Raw genomic sequence first — 13,459 nt, forward strand, 5'->3', positions numbered from 1 at the left:
ACTTGCCAATATGGAGATTAGAGAGGAAGCCCCTTTTCCAGGCCATTGCAGGCACTCATCCCAGCTGTGTCCAGAAGCTGGTTTCTGTGGGCCCTGAATGAGTTATATGTGGAAGAGGAGAGAACTGCAGTTCTGCTTTCTGGCTGGCTGTGATTCCTCCCCTGAGAAAGCTCTGGCCGAGCTCACTGAGCAGTGATGGATGATGTACGTCAGGGGCTGCATCTGTTGAATGGATGCTCTGCTCCTCCGTAACCTGAGCAGAGCCTTTTGCCTTTCTGTTCCTTTCCTCATGGTGAATACTGGGAAGACTTTCCCAAAGAAGGTTTCAAGTCTATCATAAACCAGCTATAGTCTGTTCTAAAGTAATTACTTTTCTAGGGTAGCCTCTTTCTTTTCCTGATATTCTGTGTGTGCTCCACTAAAATTGCATGCTTTGGAAGTCTTCAGTGACACACATTGACAGCCTGGAATAGGCAGGCTGGGTTGTTTATGTAGTACTTGGTAGCAGGACAGCCTGAACCCTAAAGTCTCTTCTATGTAACTCATACTAAAACTGCAGCTTGGCTTACCAACACCCTGGGTGAAATCCTAGCTCTGTTACTGTTCCATCACTGATTTAAATGGGTCAGATTTTCACTTTGGATGCTGAAGTGTGTTAACCATCCCATTGCAAAAATACACCCTTTTTCTGGATGAAGACTTACCCAAGAGGGGGTTTTCTTTCTCTGCCTTAAAAATAATCCTCATTTCTGCTGTAGGATGAAGTCAACCACAGCTATCTTTAAACTCTGTGGTGTCAGGTAGCAAATGGTTAGCTAAATTTGAACTCCATTTCTTGGCATGGAATCCAGCAGTATTTGTAAGATAAAAATGCAGTTGCAGCTGATTTAATTTTCTCCTGCAAACTGGGACACAAGTTCATGATTGAAACCTTTATTTTTAGATGATGGCATTTCAGTACTTCTGCTCAGAGATGAATAAATGGCTTGTAGTAATACATGAAAGTGACTTATTTGATAGACGTCGACTCTACATCACCAACCCCCTCGGGTTTGTTGCTGATGCTAAATGGTTGTTCAGCCCGTGTTTATCACAGGCTGTCAGCTGCTGGGAAAGATGGCATCTCCTATAAGGAAAAGGCTAACAGAAAGGTGGAGGTTTTAGGGGCCAGTTCAACATCTGCAGCATTTACAATTACACCAGGCAGCTTGGCATTTGATTTTCATGAAGGACACAGCATTGATTGACTCTGTGGGTTTCACAGCGGGTTGTTTGGTGTAAAATAGTGGTAAAGAAGGCATAGATACGTGCGAGCCCATCTTTCTGTAGGTCACTTGATGCCACTTAATCTATAGGAAAGCAAGCCACAGTAAATCTCAGTAGTTGGTGCAGGCTTTCTTAAGCAGAGTCGAGGATTTTGTGTGGGATTCAGTTCACTTCACTTGGCTGTCATGGAATTAGAAGATTAGTGCAAGATAATTAGGCAGCTTCTGTAAATACTGGGGAAAGAGAGAAGGAAAAAGAGGGGGAGAGGAGAGACCTCTCCTCCAGAGCTCACTGTCCTGTGCTGTTTGTTCTTCCTCCCATAACTACTGAAGAGTATTCAACAAGGACTTCAGAGGAGATAGCAAATTGCCAACCAACCAAATACTCTCATTTCTTCCCATCTTATGGAATTGCTTTTGCATTTTCAGAGCAGCTCCGTGGAACGTGCCCCCCTCGTGCTACCAGCTAACAAAAGAAATGGATCTCTCTTTAGGTCCCTGTGTGAGCAGTAACCGGAGCAGTTTGTGTACACAAGGTCTGTTAATGATAGTTTTTCCCTTTTCCTGTGCAGTATTGTGTATGGACCGATGGGCTGAACGCCCTCCTTGGGAAGGACATGTTGAGTGACCTAACGCGGAACGACTTGGACACACTGCTCAGCATGGAGATAAAGCTACGCCTCCTTGACCTGGAAAACATACAGATCCCAGATGCTCCCCCACCGATCCCAAAGGAGCCCAGCAACTACGACTTTGTTTATGACTGTAACTGAGACTGCCACTGAAACTGGCTTCAAAACTGGAAATATTATAACTGGAGAGATATTGAAAATAACAAAAGAAGAGTGAGGAAAAACCAAGAAACCCACTTGTGCACCTTGGATTTTGGCTTTGGGGAGGGGTGTAGAAACACTTGCATTCCTCCCTGCTCCCTGCATCCCTTCTGTCCCCATTCTCATCTTCCCCATTGCTCATCCAAATCCACATTGCTTTAATTAACTCCTAATTGCAGGCCATTGGCCTTGCTTAAGGCAAAGATTTGCCACTAAAGAAGCACCCTCCCGAGGACCTTTTTTACGTTTTTAATACTGGAATAGACACTGTTAAACTGCAGGAGCTGTTACCAGCTGCATGCCTGTGACACCCACTTGGCAGGGCAGAGGCTGTCACTGGAAGGAGAAAGGGAGCAGAAGCAGCTGCTGGAAGCAGATTTCCCCAGGCACTCCCCAAGAGTCTTCTCACAACCGAGTCCAATGCGATGATGAAATGGGTTAACTGCTGCCCCACGCTTGCATCACTCAGTGTTGTCATTATCCTCTCCACTGTCATCTCCACTCTTGCACAGCCATCACCCAACCGATGGGTGTTTGCTGTACCATACACTGCAGTGCTGCAACAGCTTTTCACTTCTTTTCCTCCCAGCTCTAAAACAGCCCCACACTAGCAGGTTGTTCACACCAGCTGTGTCAGGAAGCCACCAGTGTGTCCCATCCCTCCCTCTGGCATTCCCTAAGCCTCAGTTGCCTCTCAGATTGGCTTGTTGCTATTGGAAGCGATGTTTGTTTTCAGCAGTACTTTCCACAGGTGAATTACAGGCACCCAGGTTTACATCCTTCTCATTGCTGCAGTGTTAGAAATCTGCAAGGGGTTATTTTGGTTTTGTACGGGTTCTAATTCCTTTATTTTATTTTGCCAACCAAACCTATTTAATGAAACCCAATTCCATTGTGAGTACTTCCAGAGGATGATATTTTTACTTGATTTCCATTTGGACCATTTGCCCTGATGGGAAAAAGAGAGAACATTTCCCTTCAACTTCACTGTTGAATAAAAATCTGAGTTGTGATGATTCTTGGAACTTTGTTTTTCTTCTGAAGTTGTCTTTTATTCTCTGTGGTTCCTAGGAGTGTTTGGTACAAAGAGGAGGGGGAAAGGTGGAACCTTTCTTATCTGTGTCAGATTTGATTTACTTACTCATTTGTTTGTGGTAGCGAGGATGGGGAGCATCCAGAGTTCACTGCCATGGGTGCATGAGCCTTCCTGTGAGGAGGACCCTTTGTGAAGTCTGAAATCTCAGCACACTGATGTGCTCATGGTCAGTTTAAGGCTGCTGCCTTCACCATGCTTGCTGGAGTAGCTGTCTGCCTGTATTCCCTCTGTTGGGAGTGTTTCTGGCTGCAGCAGGTTGGTATTGGGGAAGTTTGTGCTTTGCAGGATGCATTCTCTCCCTCCTCATGTTTCTTGTAGGTGTTCCTCTATGTTCAGTGTCTCTGACTCCATAACTGCTGTGTTTAGACCTAGAGGAACCCACCAGCCCTTTCCCATCCCACCTGCTGAAGACAGATGTGCATTTGCTGAGTTCCTCTCCTCTTGGAGCCTGCTGAAAAGGGCTGTGAAGGGTTTTACTGGAGCCTGTGTGCTGGTGAGGAACCTGATGAGTGTTTCCAGCTTGAACAGATGCAGAAGGCCACCCCTGAGGTGTCCTTTGCTCCATCCAACTGGCTCTGAGCTCTCCATCCTGACTGACCTCGCACCAGGTAAGGAGAGAAATTACATCCTGCAGGTCCAGTGTAAGGGAGGATGGGAAGAATGGTGTATGAATACAAGCACAAGGGTCCTGAGGTGCCTTCCTGTTGCTGTGTTCACAGTGTTTTAGGATGCCTTGACCTAACAGCAGATGTAAGTTGGTTCAGGTGGTAATGGATGGTAAAGTAAGGAAAAAAGAGACTCAAACACTTGAGTAGGAAGCGACAGTGGACTGTGGCTTGAGAGAAGATTCAGTCTGAATGAGAATAGGGATGTGCAATGCATGATGTGGGCATTTGAGATGGTTTTGTTCTCCAGAGCCTTGTCATTGGTTATAGCAAAGGTAGCCATGGACAGGCACCGTGTGCCACAGAGGTTTTGGAGGGGTTCTGGGCTTGGGGAGTGAAGGTAGGAACATGCTTCTTTACAAAGCACTGATGCTGCCTCGTGCCTGCATGAAGAGAAGACTCAGAACAGAGAACCTGGGTTGTGTTATTAATCCCCCTGACTGAGCTGCTGCCTTGGCCGTGCATAACCTTTGCTTTTCATTTACAGACTGCAGAGCTGCTCCTTCACTGGGCACTGCTGTCATCAGGAGCACCTTCCACTCAGCGATGAGAGCTGCTGGCTCAGTGGCACTCCTGTGCTGTGGTCTTTGCAGGCATCAGCGTGAACATCAGGAATGAGCAAACATAAACCCTCCTCTGCCAGCTCTAGCAATGGGGAACCATTAGACTTGCTTCCCATACTAAGGTGAGTGCCCCAGTTTGCACAGGGGAGGTGGTGGGAGAAGAGCTGGTAAGCCAGCACCTGGTGCTCATCCACATTGCACCGAGGCACATTGACAGCACTCAGGCAGTGTGGGGCTCATGGCCATGGATCCCTGGCAGCTGCCTCTCTCCTTACACCCCTCAGGCTTTACACAAGCAGGAGACAGGACCCAGCAGCCTCCCTCTTTCCATGGAGCTCTGCAGCCTGACCCGAGGGTCCAGGCCAGGGATGGATGGATGGATGGATGGATGCTGCGGCACCCCTGCATGGCCCTGGCTCACCCCTTCCAGGAGCCCATCTCCCCGCATGGCCCAGCTCTTAGTGTGTGTTCTGCATTGTGTGGGATGGTCGCGTGAGCAGGTGTGTTAAATCTGTCTCTCCCCACGTGTCCTATCCTGCCATAGGAAAGAGGAGGCTAGGGAGATTCGTTGGCATGATAGCCCGTGCAGCTATTTTAACAGCAGCTCCCACAGCAACACAAAGGGCTGTGGTGCAAACAAGCATCCTGCCTTCGGTTTCCAGAGCTGTCACACAGGCTGGTTGCACCATTATGAAATTAAACAAGAAAGAATGTCCTCAGTGATGAACAAGTATCCTGCTGCTTCCCATTCGTTTTTAAGGGGGGAAAAGGAGAATGAAAATGGTAAATTCATTTGCTCACGCTGTTGTGTGTTCCGGAAAAGCTTTTAAAGCTTCACATTCAAGGAGCTGCAGCAGGAGAAAAAAACTGCTTTTGAAGTTTCTTGTGTAATCTCAAAACGTTAAGTGGGTAATTGCTTGTAAAAGCCATAAAGGGGAGAGAGGGAACAGAAAAGAATAATCAGCCTAATTTTAGCTCCTGGTTTGGAAGTGACTTTGCTTTTGGAAGTGGCTGTGTTCTTTTACCAGAAAACTTGGATCAGGACAACCTTGAATCAAGAAGTGTCACTTCTTAAGTCAGCTGCTTGTAAGGACAAGGCAAAGAGCAGCAGTGCTAAGCAATCCTGCCCAGGACAGGCTGTGTGTCAGGGAAGGAGCTCACCCTTTGGGGCTTTCATTACCACTTCTCACAGTAAATTCCTGTTTCGGTATAGGGAGTTCTGTTATTGAACCTCACAGCTTGCAGGGAAAGCACCGTTCCCTCGCACGGAGGAGGCAGTGATGACTCTCTTGGGTTGCAAAATAACAATGCAAGGTCCTGGTTACCTGTGAAACCCTCTCGTGTCTTGGTGCCCTCCCAGTGTTGCGTCTTGCTTGCAGGGTGTTGGTTACCGGTGTTTCTGTCCCATCGGCTGTCCCTAGTAACACAGACAGGTCTCTGTGGGAATGTGAAGGCTTGTTGGGAATCTGGTGGGATCCACTGCCCAGAGCAGACCCATCTTCACTTAACAGAGGGAGAGGAGAAACAAACCCCCCTCCTGGCAGGAGGCAGAGGGACACAGGCAGGAAGTGTTCCTGGGCATCAGTCTGCTTTTGGGGGGCTTGTCATTGCATTGCACTGCAGTGATCAGAGGTGGCTCTGGTGCATGCAGCTCTATGGTGGTGCAAGCTGTTCATCCTGAGCAATGGATGGTGTTAGGAGTAGGAGAACAGTGTTGTACTGCCATATCCCCCCCTCTTTTGCTGCTGCACTGACAAGTCAATGTCATTAGCTTCACTGTCATATGAAAGTCGTTCATCTAAGAGGGTGAATGTCAGATTTTACCCCTTTCTTGTTTGGCTCTTCTTGAGAGTTCAAAACTAAAGTCGAATAAAACTAGCCCTTAAATGTGGCCCTTACTGACCTGGGGCTATTTCAGCTGTCAGAAGCAAGCCTGGAATACCAAAAGCTTGATACAGGCGAAGAGCCCTTCTCCTTGCAGCAGCATCAAGGAGCTGGGAGTGAAGAGGATTCCCTCCAGACATAATTCCATATTCTCTGCATGCTGCTGATGGTAAAATCCCTGCAAAGTCTGGAAGGCATTTGCAGGACACAGTTTTTGTCACTGCTGTCATTGCTGTTCCCAGAGCTTGCTAAATCAGGATGCGGCTCAGCCAGTGCTCCCTAGATGATAACTGTGTTTGAATATTAAACATCCACATGGCTTACACAAGTTCCCTGATTCCCAAAGCCCTTGCCTGTGCAGCTGAAGGGGCTTGATTCCAGTTTGAGGAGCAGGCACCTGCATTTAGGTGGGTGCTCGTGGGCTTTGCTGGTTCGGAGCCTATGTGAGCAAAAGGCAATTTTACCTGTCAGTGAGCTTTGTCTGTGTGCTGGGAGGTGATGCAAGTAATGGCTTTTCTGTCTGGTGTGTAATTGGATTGGGTACCACCGGTTACTTCAGGAGACTGAACAAGATGCTGCCTGATGATTCAACAGCACTCCAGCTGCCTTGAGCATCTCTGGGACTGGCACAGAGGCAAATGGATTGAAATGGGAACCCTTTATGTGTGAAATTTAAGAGGAGAATGATGGCGAAAGCAGAGGTTTGAGGGGGCAGGGCTGGGTGTAAAATGGACGTTGGAAGAGCCATGACTTTCTGTGTCAAGGTGATTGCAAAGTGCTGATGCAGGGAGCCCTGTCCTGCGGCTGCCTCCCGAGGGCAGGGTTAAACAGACCTGGAGACGGTTCCAAATGCATTTAGTGACATAGATTTACATTGTCATTTCCCCTTCTAGCTGGGAGGCCTTGAAGGTCTCTGCAGAGCAGAGCTGGTCTGGTGATGCTGAGCTTGTGAGGCATGGAGGGCAAAGGAAACGTTCCATTTGCATCCTTCTTCCGGAGGAGGAGTTGCTGTTGGGAATGGAAGGGTTTCCTGAACTCATGTGTTTTTCCATCAGAGAACGTCTGTTTCGTGGCAGCCACCTCATGGTTGGTGCTGTGCAGAGAGCAGTAACTGCTGTGGGTTTGTGTGTCCTGGGAGAGCAAAACATCCTCCTCGCATCGCCCAAAGCCTCCCTCATCCCATTTGCCTCTTGTTTATAGACTGTTTCCTATAAGGCATGGAGAGAGGAAGGGGCTGAGCTCTGCTCACAAGGAACAAGGGATGGGACAAGAGGAACCGGCCTCAAGCTGCACCAGGGCAGGTTTAGATGGAGCTGAGGAACAATTCCTGCCCCACAGGGTGCTCAGGCATTGGAACAGGCTGCCCAGGGCAGGGCTGCAGGCACTGGCCCTGCAAGGGTTCACCCCCCTCAGTGCCATGGGTTAGGGGTGGCCTTGGCAGTGCTGGGAATGGTTGAACTGGATGGGCTTAAAGGACTTTTCCAGCCTCACTCATTCTGTGATTCCAGGGACACTCCCAGAGCTGGGGGACCCAGGGCTCCCTGTTCCAAGCAGGATGCTGGCCTGGAGGAGGGTACAGCCCCAAGGCAGCAGTGCATACAGAGGGTGGGAGGGAATCAGAGGCACCAGTATAACGTTTGAAGGGATGCAGCCAAGGGCTGCTGAAGGATCTGTCTTGAATGACTTTATTCTGACTGTCATTAGGGGATTTTGCAGCCTGATTGAGCGCCGCAGTTAAACTCTCCCTTGATGAAGCCTCATGAGTCTAATTTTAATCTTGCAGGCAACACAGTGTTCAGCCTAAACTGATGATGTTTTGGGTTGTCGTGAGGGGGAGGGAGGCTGCTTGTCTTTTGTTAATAGGAAGCAGCATGTTTTTACACGGCATGTCTGTATCCTCTCGTTCCTATTGAAGCGCCTCAGACTTCACATCCCATTCCCACCCGCCTTCCCCATGGGGCAAAGGCACCCCGGAGACCTCGGGATCCCACAAGCAGGGTATGTGCACGTGGGAGGCTGAACCTGTGGGAATTCATTCCCTGCCAGTCAGCAGGGAGTTCGTGTGGCAGGATACTGTTGGAAGCAGTTGGGAAAAACAATGTAGGGATGTGCCAGGCTTCAGGAACAGTGAATGTGCTGTAAATGCTTAAAATGAGGACCCTGAGGATGGAGACCTCAGAGCAGCCTTCCTGTACCTGAACAGGGCTACAGGGATGCTGGAGAGGGACTCTTCATCAGGAACTGTAGGGATAGGATAAGGGGTGATGGGTTCAGACTGGAACAGGGGAGACTGAGCTGAGCTCTTAGGCAGAAGCTGTTCCCTGTGAGGGTGCTGAGGCGCTGGCACAGGGTGCCCAGAGAAGCTGTGGCTGCCCCATCCCTGGCAGTGCTCAAGGCCAGGTTGGACACAGGGGCTTGGAGCAGCTGCTCCAGTGGAAGGGGTTGGAGCTGGAGGAGCTTTGAGGTCCCTTCCAACCCAACCCATTCTGTGATCCTGTGCAGGTGTCATGTGCAGAGTTGCTGCCTGCTTGCACCATTCCCAGAGGAAAGTGGCTCACCCCCGGGTTTTCCCAGGGCACAGCTCTCCCCTTCCTGCCGAGGCAGCAGAAGCCTGGTGCATTAGGAAACGTTGGGATGCAAGCGGGGAAACATGCGGCAGGTTTCTGTGCCAGGAGTGTGGCATTTCAGGAGTGCCAGGGGGATTATCTTGGCTGGTTTTCACCCACGCTGGTCGCTCTGCACATACTGCTTGACTCACGAGACCCTCTGTCAGTTTCCAGTGTTTCCTAAGGCTCTGGGTTCCCCCTTTATATTCCCAGCCCAGGGTGCATACAGAGACACCTTGCACCTCTCTGCTGCTCCATCTATCTCAAATAGTCTAAGTGCAAGCAGCTTTCATATTGGCATCCATCACACACAATCCCAGCCTGGTTTGGGTTGGAAGGGACCTTAAAGCTCCTCCAGCTCCAACCCCTGCCACGGACAGGGACCCCTTCCACTGGAGCAGCTGCTCCAAGCCCCTGTGTCCAACCTGGCCTTGAGCACTGCCAGGGATGGGGCAGCCACAGCTTCTCTGGGCACCCTGTGCCAGTGCCTCAGCACCCTCACAGGGAACAGCTTCTGCCTAAGAGCTCAGCTCAGTCTCCCCTGTTCTGGCAGGTTCAAGCCATTCCCCTTGGCCTGTCCCTACAGGCCCTTGTCCCAAGCAGCAGTTCCCTTCCTTGGTTTGGTTTACTTGTAATCAAACAGCAGCCACTTCAGTTCCCAGGCTTCAGGATGCTCCTCAGCAATGGGCTTCTGCAGACAGGTTCCTGAGTTAGGCTAATGAATCAGGTGGCTGGCAGGGGTGCATTCAGCCCTCCCTGGAGGGTAAACACTCTAGAGTTACGGATGTCCTAACCCTGTTCATGCAGAGCAATGGAGCTGACCACATCCGGGAGTGGTGCTGTGGCCAGCCTGGCCCTGAGCACTCCCTTGCACTTGGCAGCCCATCTACCCCAGGCAGGCATCAGGCACCTGCTGTGCCCTCACCAGCACAGAACCACTGCCTGCTTCCCACAGGGCAGATTCCCATCAGGGTACAGAACCAGGAGCAAGCCCCTTAATCACACAGGAGGTGTAGGGATGGGGGGAATGGTTTCCTTCTTGTGTTCTGGTGAGGCTTCATAGACCCTTGGTGCTGAGTTTTGCAGGGAGTGAGCAGGGCACCAGTACAACAGCACTTCAGGGCCTTTAGAACTGATCCCCACACTGAGGGGGGCACAGGTGGGTGATTCAGGATGATGCACTCCTGAAAGGCAGAGTCCAAGTGATGTTAATTCCTCTGTGAGGCCTGAAGAAGTGGCTCTGCCTTGTGGGAGCCATCTCCAGGCTCCCTGCCCATGGGGCTGCTGTCTAGGGAAGTCATCCTGGGGCAGCAAGCAGTTCCTGCTGCTGTCAGCATCCCTGTGCTGAGCCCTGGACATCCCATGCTGGGTCCAGGAGGCCAAAGTTGGCTCCTTTGCACCCCAGTGTTGCTGAATGGGGCTGAAGCTGTGGTTCCCATGCTGTGAAGAGAAGGAAAGCCTGTCTGTAACTGCCTGGTTGGCCAAGTTCCTGATGGAAGTCAGTACCTCAGTGCTGCTGAGACCATCTTCTCTTACTAATGGCGTACGGGACACTGAAGATACCATAGGAACACTATTCTGGAAACACATGTACTGGAAAAGAACAGAATTAAGGTATGGTGAGAGGAGAGCTCAGAGGTGCTCCCCATTTGTTAATGGATGCATAACTCTCTTGCTGACACATTAGCAAATGAAAAAGGCATTTTCCGGACTCCTGATGGCCTGTTTCCATCAGCTTTCTTTACACTTCCCCAGCTTCTGAAGCCTGTTATGCAGGTTTCTGTGGGCAGCCACCTTGCTAATGCAGTGTGTCTTCTTCCAGGCACCCTGAATGGTGAATGTGAAGGTAACCCTCCCCACTTCGCACTTGGATGAAGCTGTAGCCCTGCAGCAGCATTGTCTAACATGAGCCAGAAGTGCAGCACCAAGGTCTAGGATGTACTGAGATGCCTGCATCCCAGCTGAAGATGTTAATGTTGTCTCCTTTACGGATGTGGTGAGGATTTGAGCCAGGCTGTAATGTACTCCAGAAACATCCTGGAGTGCTAAACAGAAGTTAATCTTTTCAGGAGATAGGTATGCTTATCTTCTACAAATGAACTGCATTAGTGAAGTAACAGAGGGGCTGATTCTGCTGTGGCAAGGATGATGAATACTCATCTCTGACAGAGGTGGATGTGAGGATGATAAAGCAGGTGTGCAAGACCAGAGTGACAAGCAATGAATAAGTCATGAGGAGGGTCCTGGGCTATAGTGATGGCACCAGGAAAGTTGATGTCTTGCATGAACCGTTCCCTGCAAACAGGGAGAATAAGGTCCTGGCAATTCCCCCTGGTATGAGCAGGAAGAATAGCTCCCAGCAGTCTGTCACACCTGGGACAAACATAGGATTAATCATGTCTCATGTTGGCTTGTATCCTCCCTGCCTCTTTGTTGTCTGAGCCTCCAGGGGGTGGGAAGGTCTAACTAATGAATTCTCTTAATTCAAGCACCTGTAACTGATTTATATAGCCTAGGGTCTGGTCATACAGGGCGTGAGCTGACTGGAGAGGTGCACAGCTTCCTGAATCCCAGCAGAGGGGAATTACTGCATCTGATGGATCTTATGCTGCAAGGTAAGCAACAGGCTATTGGAGAAACCTCTGCTGGGCTTTCCCCTGTGCAGGTAATACACAGCCCTTCCAAGGATAGTTGCATCATGGGCAACAGCGTGGTATAGAAGATGGGAGAAAATGATGTCAGGAGGAGCAAAGGATTTTACTGCTTGAGGATGCAAAGGATGAATCATCCTTTGTGCCAGGAGAGGCAGAGATGTGGCCTTTTGGCTAAGGCTGGTCCCCACCACCTCCTGCTTCAGCTCAGCCTGCCCTGGCCCCAGACCTGCTGCTAGCACTGAAGCTGAGGGGCCGAGCACTGCAAACACAAGTGGGGCGAGCAGCCAGAGGTTTGACAGTCCCTGCCTGCCCCAGCCAGCAGTGGTGATGGATAGGCCATTCAATGGGTGACGGCACCTTTCCCACTTGTGGCTGAAGCACCAAAGAAAGAAAGTACCCAAACAATTGGGCAATATTTTAAACTGAATGGTGACAATGAGCCCCTGCCCTGCTGAGATTGCAGCTCTGGGGCTTGTTCTGCTGCTTAACCTCTCTGCTGCTGGTGGGGATGAGTCCATGTCCATCCCTGTGTGCACAGCTTCCCTCCTGGCCACATCCTGCCTCTTACATCCTGGGGCATGATCCTGCCCTGGCAAAGACATTTGCTGGAGGAGCTGGTCCCATGTTTCCTGGTGCCTTGGTCCAGAGCCACACACCTCTGCCATGACCACTGTGCTCTGGGATGGATGGAAAAGTGCCCCTTGCATCCCTCAGGAAGAAAACAGGTATGTTCTGAATTAAGCACAAACACATGAAGTAAACAAGCACATTTATGTGTATTTGTCTATCTAGTGTGTGAGACAGGTGGATGTACATAAAGCCATGGAAATGACAATTACTTAATAGCACCAAAAGTACCTTTTAAAATGGAGATAGACCAGTCCTGTCAAGCCCCTCAAATTGAAGGCTTGTTCCTTGAAATGCACAATAAAGCATTTCAAGACTAATGGTCCTTTTGAATATGTATTGACTCTTTCCTTCCCCTTGGATCGCAGATGTGTCAAAACCCCTATGAACTCACTGTTGCAGATGGATAAACAGATAACATTGTTCTCTTTAGTCAAGGGGGAAAAGGATTTACTTCCTTTTTTTCTCTCCCTTTCCCTGTAAATGACAGAAGAAATGTCTTTCAAGTTAGGAGTCTCTTCTCCCAGGATATATCCATCCGGTATGTGCAACCCATACATACTTGCAAAGTCTTCCTACAGCAAACCCAGGCAGTAATTCTGCCTGTTTCACTGTCCATGTCTAAAAATGCTGTGAGCACATGATTATGTGCATTATTGCCCTCTGGTGTGTTCCAGATGCCCCCAAAAGAAGTGAGCATCTTTAAGAACCAATAAAAGCCTTAGCTCCCGTTGTACAGGGAAATGAACCATTAGGGCAAATGTGACTGCTGATGAAGGGATTCTTCTCTTTCAGAACTGCCTTAGGAGAAAGCTGCGATGCAAAGGGAAGCTCTGAACGTGGATGCCCTGGATGGTTGGTGTGGAGAGGCTGAGTGAGCATCCCCCACTCACACCCTGAAGGCCAAATGTGCCTTGTCTGAGTGACCACACTGTGCAAGGGGAGCAAAGTCCAAAGTGAAGGTGAGAATGGAAAGAATCTGTAACATATCAGATGAAACATATTGGATGCCCCATCCCTGGCAGTGCTCAAGGCCAGGTTGGACACAGGGGCTTGGAGCAGCTGCTCCAGTGGAAGGGGTCCCTGCCCATGGCAGGGGTTGGAGCTGGAGGAGCTTTAAGGTCCCTTCCAACCCAAACCAGGCTGGGATTGTGTGATATGTGTTTTATAAGCAGTGGCAATGAGCAGGCTGGATTTTAGTCTCTGAGGTCTTGGGCTGGGACATTGCAGCAATTCAGTATTTTGAAATTTGCCAGTTTTTATTAG

At 49.7% G+C, this 13,459-nt stretch overlaps 2 protein-coding genes across 4 annotated transcripts in view; one reads left to right on the forward strand and one right to left on the reverse strand.

Moving 5' to 3' along the window:
* The window catches only part of ELMO1 (engulfment and cell motility 1), a 247,265-nt gene extending 244,151 nt beyond the window's left edge, over positions 1-3,114 (forward strand). For both annotated transcript variants that reach the window (XM_034062009.1, XM_034062008.1), the window contains exon 23: positions 1,838-3,114. In XM_034062009.1, coding sequence (XP_033917900.1) covers positions 1,838-2,038 — 201 coding nt within the window. In that variant the 3' untranslated portion in view covers positions 2,039-3,114. The remainder of the gene's footprint in view (positions 1-1,837) is intronic.
* The window catches only part of ANLN (anillin, actin binding protein), an 819,922-nt gene that overhangs the window by 702,292 nt on the left and 104,171 nt on the right, over positions 1-13,459 (reverse strand). The window lies entirely within an intron of this gene.

Source organism: Melopsittacus undulatus, chromosome 1 (genome assembly GCF_012275295.1).
Source record: "Melopsittacus undulatus isolate bMelUnd1 chromosome 1, bMelUnd1.mat.Z, whole genome shotgun sequence".
In the NCBI taxonomy this organism is placed as follows: Eukaryota; Metazoa; Chordata; class Aves; order Psittaciformes; family Psittaculidae; genus Melopsittacus; species Melopsittacus undulatus.